General features: G+C 35.1%; 1 protein-coding gene across 3 annotated transcripts in view; it reads right to left on the bottom strand.

Annotated features, from left to right (window-relative positions):
* The window catches only part of TBC1D32 (TBC1 domain family member 32), a 208,130-nt gene that overhangs the window by 116,229 nt on the left and 71,192 nt on the right, over window positions 1–20,709 (bottom strand). For all 3 annotated transcript variants that reach the window (XM_055535047.1, XM_055535046.1, XM_055535044.1), the window contains exons 19-22: window positions 11,279–11,417; window positions 8,552–8,639; window positions 6,563–6,681; window positions 1,070–1,186 (exon numbers count right to left, since the gene is read on the bottom strand). In XM_055535047.1, the coding sequence (XP_055391022.1) occupies window positions 1,070–1,186; window positions 6,563–6,681; window positions 8,552–8,639; window positions 11,279–11,417 (463 nt within the window). The remainder of the gene's footprint in view (window positions 1–1,069; window positions 1,187–6,562; window positions 6,682–8,551; window positions 8,640–11,278; window positions 11,418–20,709) is intronic.

Raw genomic sequence — 20,709 nt, 5'->3', positions numbered from 1 at the left:
TAAGCTAAAACTGGGACACCTCAAGAATATAAAAGTTCAAAGAGAAAAATATTTTATTTGTATTTCGTTCATATAAATTATCAAAAAATTTCCAAAGTAGAGCAAATTCTTGAAAATAAAATGTTTAGGGTAAACAAGAATTAGAAGAATTCAAAAGGTCAAAATGATGTAAGAAAAACAACACACTGGACAAAGTGACCAAAAGATAAATCCAATGATTGGGATTTCAGAATTAAATGATTCCTTAATAATGCATATATACACATATTTAATTTGTATTTAAATACAAATGGGTGTTTAATCCATAAATTTAACAAAAGATGAGTAACTAAATCCACTTGAATGATTAAAATAAGTTACCCATTTTGAAATATGAATATAAAATAAGTTTCAAATTAAATAAATATGCATATACTGCCCTCATAGGGCAGTAATACACAGATCATTTAAAATATAAGCAGAAAACATATTGGACTCTTTAGATACAATTTATTCCTAATTATCTGAGTCAATGAAGGAGAAATAATCATGTGACTAATAACATGAGTCATCTAAAAATAATTAATACACTAACTTTTATATATGCTGGATCTCTTCCTTATTTGGGAAACCTTTGAGTTCAATCACTCAGTCATGTCCAACTCTTTGAGACCCCATGGACTGCAGCACGCCAGGCTTCCCTGCCCATCACCAACTCCCGGAGCTTACTCAAACTCACGTTAACGTTGTTATTTCAATAGGTGCCGCCATTTTTAGACATCCAGGATCAAAGATTCCATTTACAGATAATTTGGAAGCGAATATTCTATACTGGAGAAGGAAATGGCAACTCGCTCCGGTACTCTTGCCTGGAAAATTCCATGGACTGAGGAGCCTGGTAGGCTACAGTCTATGGGGTTGCAAAGAGTTGGACACAACTGAGAGACTTCACTTTCACTTATAGGTAAATAAATCAAATAGGTTTTCAAATGTGATTTATTTTATCATTTTTTTCTGTTACATTGCATTTTTACTACACATCTTAAAAAGTAGCACTATAAAAGTGAAAGATTAAAAGAAAATAACTTACAATAACACTTGTTGGGACTTCACGAAGAGAATATTCTGCTTTATTAGGAAGACTTTGATTGCCAACCAGCTCAAAAACAGCAGGATAAGATAACAGGTTCACCAGTGCTAGAAAAGACTAGGTGGGAAGAAAAAAAACTTCAAATGGTTCATTTTTTTTCTCAATCACATCCACTGAAGAGTCATTAATGCAAATGGGAATTTTTAAAATAAGTCTAATCAACCCATAAAACTGAAATATATGCTTCTATGATAAGTACAAAATAGTTAACATCAACAATAATCTATGTACTGACAATGAATAAAAAGTATAAGAAAATGTACCTGAGAGTTGGAAAATGTTTTAAAATATCATGTATCTCTGACAGTTTGGTTCTGAAAATAATGAAATGATACATTTTTCTGATTCTTTGCATTGTTATATCTGATGTGTAAGAAAATATAATACTTCAGGGCTCTGGAGCAAGATAACAAATTCTATATATTACAGCACTCAGGTCACAAGGCTGTCTTCAGCTTTTAACTGTTGATACATTCACTGGAAATTCAAGTAATCTATTAATAATTACAGTTAATTAGAAAAAGCTATGGCTTTTCCTATCAAAATCAGCTCATTTTCTCATGTAATTTTACCAAGTTAATCTCTCCATGAAAACTTTAAGCTCCTGCTCTTCTCTCATTGACAAGAATCAAAATATTTTTCTCAGGCACAGTTCATTCTTTGGATGCCCTGTGCAAAAGTATGCAGTGGTTGCCCATTACTAAACATCAGATCTAAAGTCCTTAGCATGACTTTCAAGGCACTTTATTGACACTTTTCTTCTCTTCAGTCACAAAAGCCTCAGTTGCCATTAAGTTTCCTCAGCCTGAAGTCATCACTGCAGTCAATCAAATCTGCCTGCAGTCTCCTTCAAGTGACTGCCACATATACAAACTTTTCTTTTCCTACTAAGGAGCTCCCTTTAGCCCTCCCATTGACCTATTATGTTACTTTATAAGCTTTCAAAAGTTTGCCACATTTTTATAGAAGGCTTTCTTATTAAGTCCATCCACATGATGCTGGGAGGGATTGGGGGCAGGAGGAGAAGGGGATGACAGAGGATGAGATGGCTGGATGGCATCACTGACTCGATGGACATGAGTCTCAGTGAACTCCGGGAGTTGGTGATAGACAGGGAGGCCTGGCGTGCTGCAATTCATGGGGTCGCAAAGAGTCGGACACGACTGAGCAACTGATCTGATCTGATCTGATCTGATATTCTGTTAATACTTATATATTTAGTTTTTATTGTATTAATTGCACTTATTTGTAACTATTAAGTTTTCCTTTTGCCAGTTTAAAATGTTCACTAGTCTCAGAAATTTTGAATATCAAACATAAAGAATTTTCACTAAAATAAAAAATGATTATACTACCAAATGCAATCTACAGATTCAATGAGATCCCTATCAAATTACCAATGGCATTTTTCACAAAAATAGGACAAAAAATTTCACAGTTCATATGGAAACACAAAAGACCCCAAGCCAAGGTAATCTTGAAAAGTAGAATGGAGCTGGAAGAATCAACCTTCCTGACTTCAGACTATACTACAAAGCTACAGTCATCAAGACAGTATGGTCTGGCACAAAAACAGAAATACAGACCAATACAAGACAGAACCCCCAGAGATAAATCCACACACCTAAGGTTACCTTATTTTTGACAAAGGAGGCAAGAATGTACAATGGGGCAAAGATAGCCTCTTCAATAAGTGTTGCTGGGAAAACTGGACAGCTATGTGTAAAAGAATGAAATTAGAACACTTCCTAACACCATACACAAATATAAACTCAAAATGGATTAAAGACCTAAATGTAAGATCACAAACTATAAAACTCTTAGAGGAAAACATAGGCAGAACACTCTGAGACATAAATCACACCAAGATCCTCTATGATCTACCTCCTAGAGTAATAGAAATAAAAACAAAAATAAACAGTGGGACCTAGCTAAACTTAAAAGCTTTTGCACAGCAAAGGAAACTATAAGCAAGGTGAAAAGACAACCCTTGGAATGGGAGAAAATAATAGCAAATGACACAACAGACAAAGGATTAATTTCCAAAATATAGAAGCAGCTCATACAAGTCAATACCAGAAAAACACCCAATCAAAAAGCGGGAAAAAGACCTAAATAGACATTTCTCCAAAGAAAATATACAGATGGGTAACAAACACATGAAAAGATGCTCAACATCGCTCATTATTAGAGAAATGCAAATCAAACTATGAGGAGATATCATCTGATACTGGTCAGAATGGCCATCATCAAAAAGTTTACAAACAATAAATGCTGGAGAGGGTGTGGAGAAAAGGGAACAGTCTTGCACTGTTGGTGGGAATGTAAATTGATACAGTCACTATGGAACTCAGTATGGAGATTCCTTAAAAAAACTAAGAATAAAGCCACTACAGAACCCAGCAATCCCACTACTAAGCATATACCCTGAGGAAATTGAAAAAGACACATGTATCCCAAGGTTCACTGTGGCACTCTTTACAATAGCTAGTACATGGAAGCAACCTAGTTGTCCATTGACAAACCAGTGAGTGAAGAAGCTGTGATACATATATACAATGGAATGTTACTCAGCCATAAAAAGGTATCTATCTGGGTCAGTTTAAATGAGGTGGATGAACCTAGAGCCTATTAAACAGAGTGAAGTCAGTCAGAAAGAGAAAACAAATATCATATACTAATATATATACAGAATATAGAAATATGGTACTGATGCAATTATTTGCAGGGCAGCAATGGAGTCCCAGACATAGAAAACAGACTTACGGGCACAGGGGTGGGGGGCAGTGAGTAAGGAGAGGGTGGGATCTATGGAGAGAGTTAACATGGAAACTTACATTAATATATGTAAAATAGACAGCCAATGGGAATTTGCTGTATGACTCAGGGAACTCAAACCAGGGCTCTGTAACAACCTAAAGGGGTGGGATGGGGAGTGAAGTTGGGGGAAGGTTCAAAGGGAAGGGGCATATGTATACCTATGGCTGATTCATTTTGATGTTTGGTAGAAACCAGCACAATTCTGTAAAATAATTATCCTTCAATTTAAAAATCAATAAATTTTAAAAAAGGAAAGAAAAAAAAAGAATTTTCACAAAAATCAGAACACTGAGATAATGGAAAGAATAGTTTAATTCAATTTCTCATTTAATAGATGATAAAACTTGAGGACCAGAGAAGTGAAGTGTCTTGGTCAAAGACATATAATCAAAAAACTGACAGCAGAACTAATTGCATTTTCTTATTTACAGGCTAAGATTACTCACTACAAAATAAATAATTTTCAGACACTATTTAACAGTATTACCCTAGCTCCATGGTCCTGGCCGTTCAATAAAATTTTCTGTGGTAAATAAAATATTTCTGAACATAAAATATTTTAAATAAATAAAATATTTATTTATTTAATAAAATTAAATATTTTATTTAAATATTTAAAATAAATAAAATATTTCTGAACATAAAATGGAAATTTTATGTTCTAAACTGTACAATATGATAGTCACTAGCTACATGTGACTACAGATAAGCACTTAAGATATGATTAACGTAATTGAGACTGAATTTTTACTTTTAGTTTTAATTTAAATTTACATAACTATGTAGGGCTATTTTCTGCTGCCATGTCACATCAGTTGTGTCCAACTCTGTGCGACCCCATAGACTGCAGCCCACCAGGCTCCGCCGTCCCTGGGATTCTCCAGGCAAGAACACTGGAGTGGGTTGCCATTTCCTTCTCCAATGCATGAAAGTGAAAAGTGAAAGTGAAGTCGCTCAGTTGTGTCCGACTCTTAGTGACCCCATGGACTGCAGCCCACCAGGCTCCTCCGTCCATGGGATTTTCCAGGCAAGAGTACTGGAGTGGGGTGCCAGTGCCTTCTCCAAGAGCTATTGTCTAGCATACAGCAAAAGCAAAGCTACAGAGAGAAGGAAGGAGAAACTGGACTGAAACTTTTAAATGAACCTCTTTATATATGGAAACCACATCATTGTTTCCTAAAATTTAAATAACAATAAAATTAAATCCCCCCCAAAAATAGAATCCACATATACATGAAATCATATGGTATTTGTCTTTCTCCATCTGACTTTTCTCACTTAGTATAATACTTTCTGGGTCCATTCATGTCACAAATGGCAAGATTTCATTTTATTCTATAGCTGAGTAATATTTCATTCTATACCTACACCACATTTTCTTTATCCATTCATACATCGGCGAATGTTGAGTTTCATAAATGAATGCTGAATTTTGTCAAAAGCTCTTTCTGTACCTACTGAGATGATATGAGTTTTATCCTTCAATTATTAATGTAGTCTATCACACCAACTAATTTGCAGATATTGAACCATCATTTTAACCTTGGGATAAATCCACATGATCATGGTGTATGACCCTTTTAATATATGGTTGAATTTGATTTGCCAGCATTTTATTGAGGATTTTTGCAACTACCTTCAGTGATACTGGCCTATATATTTTTTTCATAGTCTTGTTTCTGAATCAGGGTGATGTAGGCCTCACAGACTGAATTCTGAAATATTCCTTCATCTCAAAGATGGAATAGTTTGAGAAGGAGAAGGATTAATTGTTTAAATGTCTGATATAATTCACCTGTGAAGCCATCTGATCCTGGCTTTTTGTCTGTTGGGAGTCTTTTAAAAAGTACTGATTCAATTTCATTACTGGTCATCTGACTGTTCATATTTTGTATTCCTGATTCAATCTTGAAAGATGGGTAAAATCCAAGAAACATACAATTTCTTCTAGGTTATCCACTTAATTGGCATATAACTGTCCATAGTAATATCATGATTTCTGTGATACTGGGTTGTAAGTTCTTTTTCATTTCCAACCTATTTGGGTCTTCTCTTTTTTTGAGAAGTCTAGCTAAAGGTTTATTAATTTTGCTTATGTTTTCAAAAAATCAGCTGTTAGTTTTACTGATCTTTTCTATTGGTTTTTTAGTCTCTATTTCTGTTTCAATTTTTATTATTTCTTTCCTTCTATTACATCTGGGTTTGCTTGTTCTTTTTCTACTTTCACTTTTATTCTCTATTTCTGTTCTGATTTTTATTATTTCTTTCCTTCTATTAAATTTGGATTTGTTTGTTCTTTTTCTAGTTCCTTTAAGTCCACGTTTATTATTTTGTCTGATGTCTATATATTTATTAACTGAGAAAAATTACAGTATAAAATATAGTAGGAATTCATAAAAAAAGAATGTCCCTGCAAGACAATTCCCAAGGAACACTGGTATTTCTGTCTTTTATAAGTTTATTTTAGAAACACAAAGTTAGAAATGAAAGAAAGGAGGGAAAGGACAAACTTAGGAAAGGCTGCTGGTTGTAACTGAATATAGATTAAAGTCTGGATGAAGCAATTCGAGAGCTACTTAAAATCTATACATTATTAGATAAATCATTTCTTACCTTTTGACAGCTTTGGTCAATAGGGTCCACTGGAGTAGATCTGGGATGGGTTACTCTAACATCATCTCTTCCACATTCCAGATTGGCCCATAATTCAGTTATAAGTGCATTAATAAACCCTAAGAAGAATTTTACATCATATTTATAGTATATCACTTCTTTGAACTGTGGTGGAAAGACATACTTATCCTTCTGACGAGACTGTTCCACAATGACAAAAGACATACTTGAATCCTGTATAAGAAATAATCTCTAACCTTGGTAGAAATTAGTGCTGATATTGTTAATATATGCTTATGATAAAACTATGTAATGACTAAATTATGTAATGACTAAACTCTCATTATTATGAAACCATGTAATGACTAAACTCTCAAAACTATTCCCCTAGGGGACTGAATTTTGAGTCCCAGTTTTTAATCCTTTAGTCAATAATCTCTCTCATCATGTTTTCCTGAAAAAAAGTAAAAAAGTTTACATGTTACTCTGCAAATGAGCTAACAGTGAAATGCAGCCTGGAAGGAGGCATCAGAAGACACCATAAGCAACCAAAGAGTGTACTTGTGTTCTCTTTGAACAGTTCTCTATTTCATACAACTTTTGGTTCTATACAGTCTTCAAATTTTCCAGAGTCAGATACTATATATCTAAATGAAAGTGACTATTGAGTTTGATTATCAAATTCCTTTATGAGGAATCAAAGCATATGGAAAAGTGTAAAACAGAACACCTAATCATAAAATCAGTAATTCAGCAACAACACATTAGAGCACAATGGGTTTCTAGTGTAACAAAATATATAGGCTCTGAAATCAAGACTATCAGGGTTCAAATTACTAATCTGCCAGCTTATTAAGTTATATATCCTTGAATCTTTTGAATTCTAACAGCATCAGTTCCCAATGTGAAAACTGAAGAAGTGCTACATTTGAAGGTTGCCGTAAAGTATAAATGAAACGATATACAGAGAGTTTTTAATGCAGTTTTTAATGCAGTAAGACATCATAGGGACTCAGGCAGTGTCAGTCTTCCTTTGTCCTATGAAAAATTGCACTTATTCCTTTCAAGGAAAGCTGGATACTATAAGGTTTAAAGCTTAATAACTCGACCAACAGGGAAATCTGGGATTGAATCTAGTCTTCAAATGTTTCCATTAACGTGCCCCTGAGTACTATAAATAAATTGGATTTTATTCTAAGTAAAGCAGTAAGTGGTTCGCTTAGGACAGCTTCTGTCAAGAAATATGTTTCATAATATAAGCAGTCCAAAGTTCAGCCAAAAAATACTTAAGATTTAGATATATCATAGAAAAATATTTTCATTTGAGGATTGACTCAATAGTGACCACTGAGGTTATGATTCTTCACTTCTAAGGTTTAAATATAATCACAGCATCTCTATCAGAGATTACATCTGGTCTCTGGTGCAAGGTTCACGTAACTTTACAATACATTAAATCTTCAACGTTTGAACATCTTAAAAATCCAATCTGTAGTAGATAATACATGCTGACTATAAACTCCAGAAATAGTGGTGAAAATTAAGTGGGTGAGAATCTTTCAAGAAAGGAAGAGAAAAGGGAATAAGAAAATGATATGTATATGCGACAACTATTATGACTATAAATCTTGATTCATATATAAATCACTGAAACTGAGCATTAAAGCCTATCAGATAGAACTATATCAAGAAAAGATGATACACTTTTGATTTATAAAGTGAAGGGTTCTTAAAGCCATTAGGTATATCTTAGTCTAGGTTCATTATGTACCACGGTTCTGAGGAAAGAAAAAATTGTATATATTTTACAGAAGAAAATTCCTAGTGGGACTTCATGGAAGAGAAAAGAAGGAAATACCATTAACACTCTTTTACCTACGACCTAACTTGCGAAGAACTTCAGAGTGAAATAGTTGATACTTGTTCATGGCAGCTGAATTTTGTCTCAACTGGCTCATTTTATTTAAATTATACTTTTAAAGAACTTACCTGAATTTTGTAGGGCTATCGCACCTGCTGCTGTTGATGCCACTTGTGTAACCAAAACTCCATAACCAAACTTTTTATGCCTGCTGATCTAATGTAAATAAGAAAACATGAGAAGCAGGAAAACATAGCATGTTAATATTTTATTTACATTTTATATGCAGACTTACTCATTTCTTTATTGAAATGCTAGACAGTCTTTCAAGTAAAGATAACAAGAGCAGAAAAAAAAAAAAGCTATAACGATTAGTGAGTTAATACTAACAAATATTTTTGACAATCTTATTTCAGAACTAGGCTCTGGTACCAGCCCTAAAACTAAGAAGCTTCATGACCTTAAATAAGTCACTATGTCTCTAAGTCTCTTTATATATAAAATAAGGGATGTTGGACTAAATGAAAAGAGATTCCTTCTAACTCTTATTTCTGTTATCTTACTATTTTATTCTTTAATTGGTTCTTAAATAATAAATTATCATTGATTAACCTGTATTGACTGCCAGTTTTTACACTGGGCTTTCAAATAAACAGCTTTAAAAAGAACAATGGTATTGTCTTAAAAATCATCCTTTTAGAGGCAATATGATTTTTTTTCCCCAAAGGAGGAAGTTATACACACATGCACATACACATAATCCTCATTTACCATACATTGTAGAAAACCGGAAATAATTGCTACTTCACAGAGAATATTATACATATATTCATGGTAAAGTTCAGAAGTATTTCTTAGCAAAAATCACAATAAGGAAATAACAAAGACACTATAAAATGTTCCTCCTTCCTCAGACTTCATAGGTTAGCCTGATCTTAGCCAAAGTGTTTGACTTCTAAATAGAGCTAACCATTTAGAATTTGTATTTTTCAACATTTTATTAAAAGAATAAGCATATGTTTTCATCAAATATTTAAAATATAAACTATACATTCTGTTTTAAGGGCAAAAAAGGGGGGGAACTAAAAGACTGTGGGAAAAAAATTAGGCTTATTTCTTCAATTTTTTTGCTGCTTACATCTCTATAAATTTGCCTTCCAAATCTCATTCTCCATGTTCCTTACTTTAGTATCCATTAATTCAGCAATTAGATAACATAGAAGTACAACAAAGTAAGTGTTTATCTTTTCCCACGTGGCTTTTTCCATGACAGGAAGAAAAACACCTTACTCATCAATCATCCCAAATGACCCTACTGATTCAGAAACTGGTAGCTATAGGGGTCTCCCAATCAAGACTAAATACTAAAAAAGAAGAGGCAAAGAAAACCTTCAGAGAAGTTACAGGGGTTTCATTAAACAAGACTTAGATTTCATGGACACTGTTAAAATCTAAGACTAGAATCTCAGTTCTAGAATTACTGCTATCAATAACTACATGTGTGAACACAAGCAGATCATTTATACCAGCTTGAATCTCAACATTATCTTCGCCAAAATTAAAGAAAGTCTAGCTGCTTTCTTACAAGATAACTCAGAGTCTAAATTTTCAAAAAACATCTTGAATGGTATAAATTGATATTAAAGTATTATACTAAATTATATGGTCATAATTTACTGAGGTCCAGGGAACGTCTTCTATTACAACTAACAGCACAATACAAAGGAAGGTCAGATTGCTGTAAATTTTATGAATATAAAAAAAATGACATCTAATCCTAGGTGTATTATCACAATAATAAAAAGTTGTGTCTGAATGGTCTCAAGCATCTAAATGAGAAAGAAAAATGTCTTTGAATTGAATATTTTCAGAAATGAAATAAAAATGAAAACCCAAATGGTTAACTAGTATACAAGGAGAAATTCAAACTCACGAACAGATCAAAACACAATTTATATAAACGTTAAAAGCCTGAAAACTTCTACATTTGCTATATTATGAATGTCTGTGTTCTGCCAAAATTCCTGTGTTGAACTCCCAAGCCCCAGAGGTGATGGTAGGAAGTGGGGACTTTGGGAGGCTATTTGTGAAGGTAGAGAGTGATCATGAAAGGGATTAGTGCTCTTCTATAAAAATAAATAAATAAAAGATCCCCAAGAGGCCCTGGCCCTTTCTGCTAGGCTACAATAAGAACATCAAGAAACAGCAACTTCCAGAGATAAAAGGAAACACTTTTAAAAGCATACCTATGCTGATTCACTTCCCTGTACAGTGGAAATCGACACAACATTATAAAGCAACTATACCCCAATTAAAAAAAAACACAACAAAGCAAACAAAAACAACAGCAACAACAACAAAAAGTATACCTATGATCCTAAGAAGCTCTGAAGTCTAGGGATATTTACTGTAATAGCAAAAAAAATGAACATACTTCAGTGATCTCTGTGAGAAAGGCCTAGATTTTAAATTTAAACAGTAGCAATAATAAAAGCCCTCTACAAATATATTTATTTATTTCAAAATGTGAACGCTAAACTCTCATTGACACATTTAGACCCAAAAATGGAATTCCACTGAGTTTTAATACATCCAGATGTCTGATATATTTATAAAACATCTGGATGAATGAGTTTTTCAATTTGATTCAGTTGTGTCATCCTGTAAAACAGTCATAGATACCAATATCAACTCTAATGTTTTCTTGAAAAAATATCAAGTTAAATATTACAACGCTATATGAGTTTTTAATTGAAGTTTAATAACCTCTTCACAAAAAGAAACCAGAATGATGTTCTTAATGGCTTTTACAGAAACAAAAGTTCCTTTTGCCTGTGGCAGATGGTAATTCGCACCTGTAATTTTTTTGCATATTGGTTGAACATGAATGTCACACATTCGTTGATGGCACCTGTTCTTTGAAGAAGCAGTAGTCCTTTGGGAGTGGCAGCAAAAGTTAGTAAATCATCTAACAAATTCTCTTCCCAAGCCATACTGAAAGAGGTAAAAAGAAAGGTATAAATGTCTTTATTTTTCTCAAAACTGGGAAAAAACAAACAAACAAAAAAAAAACCTCAGCTTAATTCTACCAGCAATTAAACTTACAGAGAACACACGGGCTGCAAAGTATTTAACTGTTTAAAAATAAGATAAACAGCACGGCTTCCTAAACAGTGCGCTGTTATTCTTTTTTCTACTATCTAATAATTTTCCTTCACTAAATGAATCAAATATTAACTGCACATATCAGCATTTTCATTATACCAAAATTCTCTCAACCAGGTCTTAATCTCATTCCACGTCTTCTATTAAAATTCTGCTGTGCCTAAATTCCCCAAGCCCCAGCTCTCCATTATTTCCATACATCCTTTTCATTAAGGAGTATTTGTCTTTTGACTTTCTAAAGCATACCAGGTGCTTTATTTTCACTGGTTATTAGTTTTACTTTTGGAGAATGACATTTTTTCCCTCAGAATACTTCTAAAAGGCCAGTAGCATTCTCCAGAGAAAAACAAAAAAGAAAAGGAAAACAACTCAAAACTTTCAGAAGTCATACAGTAAACAGGAGACTCAGAGCTAGAAATCTGGAAACACAGGAAGGGATATCAGCACTTCATCTGAAGTATCAAAGTAAGAGAAAATTTTCTACCCATCCTATTTCTACTTGCTTGGAAAAACAAAAAAGCTGGATTTTAAAATAGGTCAAAATCAAATGTCTATATGTACAATGAAACAGAGTGTGGAAATGTGTGCCCTTTTGTTGCCCAAGGAAGTTTCAGAAGTATGTTTTGAAACAGGCAAGAGATTTGAAATCCAGAACTTTTCTGATTAAAAAAGAAACAATCAGTACATGTTGACAGATATCCATCAGTGGTGATCACAAAGCAATGGTCAAAGATACAACCATGTTCAAACACAAAATAAATTATCTCTTGGATAAAGAAGGACAAAGAAGTAGGACTAGTTTTGAGGTAAATACAGGCAATGGAAACTAAAGTTGGCCCAAATAGGATATAAAAGACTCAGAGTTACATATGAGATGTATGACCAATGGAAGGCTCACTGCTTAAGATTCATGATGGAGTAATACTACTAAAAATTGCATATGATTAGCTAAAGGCAATGGCACCCCACTACAGTACTCTTGCCTGGAAAATCCATGGACGGAGGAGCCTGGTAGGCTGCAGTCCATGGGGTCGCTAAGAGTTGGACACGACTGGGCGACTTCACTTTCACTTTTCACTTTCATGCATTGGAGAAGGAAATGGCAACCCACTCCAGTGTTCTTGCCTGGAGAATCCCAGGGACAGGTGAGCCTGGTGGGCTGCTGTCTATGGGGTCGCACAGAGTTGGACACGACTGAAGCGATTTAGCAGTAGCTAAAATTAAAATATAAAATTTATATACTTAAAATATATAAACAAAATACTTAAATATAATTGACAAAAATTGGGACTTTTGACAAGCCACAACCCTAGGGAGACAGGAGGATACAGAAAAAGCTTCATTTCTAGAAATGTACAGATAATAAATTCACCTTCTAACTTTTAACGGTATATGCAATACCCTCCAGAGAAGGCGATGGCACCCTACTCCAGTACTCTTGCCTGGAAAATCCCATGGATGAAGGAGCCTGGTGGGCTGCAGTCCATGAGATCGCTAAGAATCAGACACGACTGAGCGACTTCACTTTCACTTTTTAGTTTCATGCATTGGAGAAGGAAATGGCAACCCACTCCAGTGTTCTTGCCTGGAGAATCCCAGGGACTGGGAACCTGGTGGGCTGCCGTCTCTGGGGTCGCACAGAGTCGGACACGACTGAAGCGACAGCAGCAGCAGCACCAGCAGCAATACCCTCATCATCACTGACAGGAGTCTCAAGATGCCAATACAGTATTTAAAACATGGGCGAAAAGGAAAAACCCACAAAACTGCTTGACAGAGAAGAATGAATATAGAAAAGAAACTAGGAAAAATAAGGGAGGAAAGAAAGTAGTGAAGTAAAAAAATTCATTTTAAAAGGAACTTGTAATTAAACGTCAAAGACATCTACAGCTAAGTGCCAGCAGAATCAACATTCATTAAATTAATCCATTCCAGCTGAAATAGTTCAAAAATAATGACTACCTTTATGATTCTCAAAATTGTTTACTCTTCCATTAGAACTGAAACAGAAAAGCAGAAATGAAATAAAAATAAGTGACTATTAAAAAAAAACTATAAGAAATCTTGTGAGTATTTTTTAAAAACCACTTTAAAAGCAAATGGAAAAAATCTCAGCCACAAAGAATTATTGAACTGAAAGGTAGCCAGATAAGCAATAAATGTTTGAGGAAACAGATGAGACAGAACATGCTGCTGCTGCTGCTGCTAAGCTGCTTCAGTCGTGTCTGACTCTGTGCGACCCCACAGACGGCAGCCCACCAGGCTCCCCCATCCCTGGGATTCTCCAGGCAAGAACACTGGAGTGGGTTGCCATTTCCTTCTCCAATGCATGAAACTGAAAAGTGAAAGTGAAGTTGCTCAGCTGTGTCCGACTCTTAGCGACCCCATGGACTGCAGCCTACCAGGCTCCTCCGTCCATGGGATTTTCCAGGCAAGAGTATTGGAGTGGGGTGCCATTGCCTTCTCCAACAGAACATACTAAAAGCTTTCAAATACATCTAATCAAGAGTCCAAGAGAACAGAAGAAATATTTGAAAAATACTAAGAATTTTCTAGATCAAAAAAAAGGTATCAGTCCAGTTTATTGATCAAAAAAAAAAAAAAATTCAAAGTACTAAGCAGGAGTTAACTATATCACAATAAATTGGGATATATATATAGTTAACTATATCCCAATAAACTATAAAATTAAAAAAAACATGTTTTAAAGTACCAAGCAGGATAAACTTAAATCACACAGAAGTAGCAAATATTCAAAGAAAGAAATTAAAAGCTATGAGAGAAAAGATATGACCTATCAAAGTGGTTATACTACCAGATTTATCAGTTACTACTTACTCCAGAAGACAGTGGAGTAAAACCTCAAATAGTACTAAGAAAGGATGGCCTATCAAAACTTTTATACCCAGATAAACTACCATTTAGAGGATAGAAAATGTGAGACCTCAAAAGCTCTGAAAAGGAGGTGGGGGTGGTTTGTGTGGCCTGGAAAGAGAATAACTATTTTCAGACACATAAAGATCAGTTTGCTTTCCTCAAAGCCTTAAGAACAATTAAACAGTTTACTTCTATTACCTTAAGACCTATAGTTAGAAACTTAAAAACATCTTTCAGTAAGGGAAAAAAAGGAGCCTATCAGAAAGAATGGCCTACAAGCTTCAACAAATGCTGTAAAATAATAAATACAAATTTAATTTCTGTGTGAAGACATAAACTAGGTGATTAAAAATATTAAACCAAAATTCTAGATAACTATAAGAATACAGAACTATAGCATATTTACCACCAGATGGTCAACACCAAAATCAGATTGATTATATTCTTTGCAGCCAAAGATGGAGAAGATCTCTACAATCAGCAAAAAAAGACCAGGAGCTGACTGTGGTTCAGATCATGAACTCCTTATTGCCAAATTCAGACTTAAATTGAAGAAAGTAGGGAAAACCACTAGACCACTCAGGTATGACCTAAATCAAATCCCTTATGATTATACAGTGGAAGTGAGAAATAGATTTATGGGCCTAGATCTGATAGACAGAGTGCCTGATGAACTATGGAATGAGGTTCGTGACATTGTACAGGAGACAGGGATCAAGACCATTCCCATAGAAAAGAAATGCAAAAAAGCAAAATGACTGTCTGGGGAGGCCTTACAAATAGCTGTGAAAAGAAGAGAAGTGAAAAGCAAAGGAGCAAAGGAAAGATATAAGCATCTGAATGCAGAGTTCCAAAGAATAGCAAGAAGAGATAAGAAAGCCTTCTTCAGCGATCAATTCAAAGAAATAGAGGAAACTATTTCCTCTAGTCCTCTAGAATGGGAAAGACTAGGGATCTCTTCAAGAAAATCAGAGATACCAAAGGAACATTTCATGCAAAGGTGAGCTCGATAAAGGACAGAAATGATATGGACATAACAGAAGCAGAAGATATTAAGAAGAGATGGCAAGAATACACAAAAGAACTGTACAAAAAAGATCTTCACGACCCAGATAATCACGATGGTGTGATCACTGACCTAGAGCCAGACATCCTGGAATGTGAAGTCAAGTGGGCCTTAGAAAGCATCACTACGAACAAAGCTAGTGGAGGTGATGGAATTCCAGTTGAGCTCTTTCAAATCCTGAAAGATGATGCTGTGAAAGTGCTGCACTCAACATGCCAGCAAATTTGGAAAATTCAGCAGTGGCCACAGGACTGGAAAAGGTCAGTTTTCATTCCAGTCCCAAAGAAAGGCAATGCCAAAGAATGTTCAAACTACCACACAATTGCACTCATCTCACATGCTAGTAAAGAAATGCTCAAAATTCTCCAAGCCAGGCTTCAGCAATATGTGAACCGTGAACTTCCTGATGTTCAAGTTGGTTTTAGAAAAGGCAGAGGAACCAGAGATCAAATTGCCAACATCCGCTGGATCATGGAAAAAGCAAGAGAGTTCCAGAAAAACATCTCTTTCTGCTTTATTGACTATGCCAAAGCCTTTGACTGTGTGGATCACAATAAAATGTGGACAATTCTGAAAGAGATGGGAATACCAGACCACCTGACCTGCCTCTTGAGAAATTTGTATGCAGGTCAGGAAGCAACAGTTAGAACTGGACATGGAACAACAGACTGGTTCCAAATAGGAAAAGGAGTTCGTCAAGGCTGTATATTGTCACCCTGTTTATTTAGCTTAAATGCAGAGTACATCATGAGAAACACTGGACTGGAAGAAACACAAGCTGAATCAAGACTGCTGGGAGAAATATCAATAACCTCAGATATGCAGATGACACCACCCTTATGGAAGAAAGTGAAGAGGAACTCAAAAGCCTCTTGATGAAAGTGAAAGTGGAGAGTGAAAAAGTTGGCTTAAAGCTCAACATTCAGAAAACGAATATCATGGCATCCGGTCCCACCACTTCATGGGAAATAGTTGGGGAAACAGTGGAAACAGTGTCAGACTTTATTTTTCTGGGCTCCAAAATCACTACAGATGGTGACTGCAGCCATGAAATTAAAAGACGCTTACTCCTTGGAAGGAAAGTTATGACCAACCTAGATAGCATATTCAAAAGCAGAGACATTACTTTGCCAACAAAGGTTCGTCTAGTCAAGGCTATGGTTTATCCTGTGGTCATGTATGGATGTGAGAGTTGGACTGTGAAGAAGGCTGAGCGCCGAAGAATTGATGCTTTTGAACTGTGGTTTTGGAGAAGTCTCTTGAGAGTCCCTTGGACTGCAAGGAGATCCAACCAGTCCATTTTGAAGGAGATCAGCCCTGGGATTCCTTTGGAAGGAATGATGCTAAAGCTGAAATTCCAGTACTTTGGCCACCTCATGCGAAGAGTTGACTCATTGGAAAAGACTCTGATGCTGGGAGGGATTGGGGGCAGGAGGAGAAGGGGACGACAGAGGATGAGATGGCTGGATGGCATCACTGTCTCGATGGATGTGAGTCTGAGTGAACTCCGGGATTTGGTGATGGACAGGGAGGCCTGGCGTGCTGCGATTCATGGGGTCGCAAAGAGTCAGACACGACTGAGCGACTGATCTGATCTGATCTGAACTGGTCAAGGTATGTTAAACTCCATACTGCTTTTCAAAACATGATATAAATACCCAATTACTTTATACTTTCTTAGAAAAATATATGGTTAAATGTATATTGAGAATTTAGGAACAAGCACTTAAAGAAACATAACAGTGATTTATAAAGTCAAAAGCAAGGGGAAAATAGGATAAAATGTACTGATCTAAGATAAGGAGTAAAGGAGAAAAGTAAAGAAAACAGAATAGAAATAGAAAATACAAAAAGAAAAATAAGACCCAAACATTAGCATTGCAAAATGTAAAAAACTTAAAACTCATCTAATAAAAAACAGGAATTGTCAGATTGGATGGGGAGGGAGGAGGGAGGAGGGTTCAGGATGGGGAACACATGTAAACCTGTGGCGGATTCATTTTGATATTTGGCAAATCTAATACAGTTATGTAAAGTTTAAAAATAAAATAAAATTTAAAAAAAAATAAAATAAAATAAAACACAAAAAAAAAAAAAAAAAAAAAAAAAGTACAATGATATGCCATGAATACTCAATAAAAAGGCAAAAATGGAAGAGATGACAGTATCAAGCGTTGGTGAACTTGTGGGACACGTGGAACTCTCCTACATTGCTCCTGGATGTATAAAATGATACAATCACTTTGGAAAAATATTTAATAGTTTGTTTTAAAGTTAAACATTCTCTATTGTTATGTACTGAATGTCTATGCCCCTCCCAAATTCATATGTTAAAGTCCTAACCCCAATGAGATGGCGATGGGATTTGAAGATGAAGCCTTTGGGAAGTAATTAGGGCTTAGATGAAGTCATGAGGGTGGGGCCCTCATGATGGGATTAGGGCTTTTATAAGAAAAGACACTAAACAGCTTGCTCTCTTTCTCTTTCCTACACTCACAAAGAAGAGGTCATGTGGCAACAGCCTTCAAGCCAAGAGAAGAGGCCTCAGAATAAATCCACCATGCTAATGCCTCAATCTTAGACTTCTCAGATCAGAACTCCCCAGGACTTTGTAGCCTCCAGAACTGTAAGAAATAAATTTCTGTTTTTTAAACCAAAAAAAAAAAAAATTCAAAATTTACTACTCTATAGTGACAGAAAATAAGAGATGAAAAAAAAAATACTTTAATAGTCTGACCCAGTCTCCATCTAAGCTCCTTTTCATCCACTCCCATATAGCAAGAAATGGCCATAGGGCACATCCAGCAAGATATTCACAAAAATGTTATTGACAAGAGATTTCTTTCCTAGATAAAAGATAAAGAATGAAAAGAAGCCATTTGTCTCTACAACCTTTTTCCTCTTTGAAGGCTGTGAGCTCTAGAGGTTAGCCATTGTGCAACCTTGAGCGCAAAAAGAAAACATTAGTGATGTCTTCTCCTAAGAAAAGGAGGCTGGATCTCAAACTGCATCACTAAGTCAATGCCTGATAATATTTCATGAGACTTTCTGCTTTATGAAAAACAGAAAGCCTTACTGAGCTATTTACAAATAGATATATCCTTAACTAATGTATTCTGCAAATACTAACTAAAGAAAGTATATATATAATAGTAGTATCATATAATATAAAACTTAATGGAAAGAAGTAATGAGATACTACAGTAAAAGTTCCCAAGAAACAGTGAATTTTTATGTTCCTAACAGCATAAAATGCAAGTATGTAAAACAAAACCCCAGAAGTACAGAGAAAAATGGACAAGTCAACTTTTAAAGTGAATGATTATACATAAGCAGACAAAATATTGGTGGTGATATTAAAAAATTTGGAATATCTCTATCTACTTCCAATGAAGAACATACTATAGTATTTTCAAATAAAGACAGATTTTTAACTGATCCTGTACTACAACACAAAATTTCAACCCACCCGGAAGTATATATATCATACAATCCATGTTTTCTGAAAAGAACAGAAATGAATTACAAGTCAACAGTATAATACAGTAGTTAAAGAAAAAACTATATTTTGAAAGTTAAATATATTCCAAATATTTCATGGATTTAAAGGGAAAAAATCAAGATAATATTTTTAAGAGCTTAATAATGAAAGTGTTACATATCAAAATGCATTAAAGTTAGAATGTCTGATGTAGATTTCTTCTATTGATATCCATTCTCAATTGTCTTTTCACTTGCTCTCCTATCCTACTAAAGTGAGAGGAGTGAAGATAGAGAAGGAAAGAGAACATCAGCAAAATCAAAATCTGGTCTTTGCATAAACCTGTTCTAATGCAAATAAATTGGTCAGGGGAAGCAATGGCTGCAAAAAATACTAAGAATAAAAAAATGAGAAATAATTACAGCCAAAGAATTTTTTAATATCACTAAAATATTTTGAACAAATTAACACCAATATGTAAATATTCAGATTTAAAAATATGTTTTTTAAAAAAATATAGTTAAAAATTACTCATGCAGAAATAAAATATATTGAATGAACCATTAGCCATTAAAGAAATTGTGTTTTTAAAAAGTCTACTCTGACTCTCCAAAACGTAAAACACAGGCAAAAACTCGCAGGTTGTATCACACAATCCTAAGAAAGAGTTAATATGTTTTAGTTTAGTGTTTGTAATAACTTAGCATTTAGCTCCTCCTTCAAATTATAATGAAAAGACTCAATGTTTCAAAACAAAAGGAAAATCTAAGCTATAGAATTTGCCTCTTCTCTTTAGAGAACCCTTCCCGGAAGACAACAGTTAACAAACTCATTGCCTTGCTTACTCCATTGCTTTAGCCTATGTGAACTCCGTTTTTGAATGGTCAGATATTAATAGAGGGTTAGACACTCTCATGGCACTTAAGTTTTAGGTGTTTATTCATCGGCTGTTTTTGCAGTCCAGAGATACCTGTTACTTCCCTGTAGAGATTTACCAAAGGCCCTGTGGTAACTGGTCGGGGCAGGGTGGGCATCTTTGGTTTTTCTCTGACTATGTTCTTGTCTACAGTCCTACGGATGGCCCCTAAGTAGTCTGTGAAAGTGAAAAGTGAAAATGTTACTCCCTCAGCCGTGTCCAATACTTCAAGACCCCAAGGACTGTAGCCTGTCAGGCTCCTCTGTTCATGAGATTTTCCAGGCAAGAATACTGGAGTGGGTTGCTAGTCCGTTCTCCAGGGGATCTTCCCAATCCAGGGATTAAACCTGTGACTCTGTGCTGCAGGCAGATTCTTTACCATCTGAGCCACTAGGTAAGTCCCATATAGTCTGTAGTCATTGCAATCACTGATATCAAACTAGCCTTGAGAAATCTTATTTGGGGTTGCATTTCAACGTCCAGATTTAGAGATATCACCTATGATGACTACACAGTAGCTTCTACCTTCCTTATAGTACTGTAAGCATCAATAAATGAAAGGATGGAGAGGAAATCTCCAACATACGCTGTGAGGAAATAAGATCAAACTACCGCACATTAGTCTGTCACAGGCTCAAAAATATAGATTTTAGCAGCTCTTCATTTTACCTTTTTCAGTAAGACTGAGTAAATGTTATGGTCCATGTCATTATTTAGAAACTAGTGCCTGGTGGCAGGAGAAGTGTTATTCATTCCTTTACCCATTCAACCAAGCTATCAA

The sequence above is a fragment of the Bubalus kerabau genome, chromosome 9 (assembly GCF_029407905.1).
Source record: "Bubalus kerabau isolate K-KA32 ecotype Philippines breed swamp buffalo chromosome 9, PCC_UOA_SB_1v2, whole genome shotgun sequence".
In the NCBI taxonomy this organism is placed as follows: Eukaryota; Metazoa; Chordata; class Mammalia; order Artiodactyla; family Bovidae; genus Bubalus; species Bubalus kerabau.
This window is presented reverse-complemented; position numbering and strand designations above follow the sequence as displayed.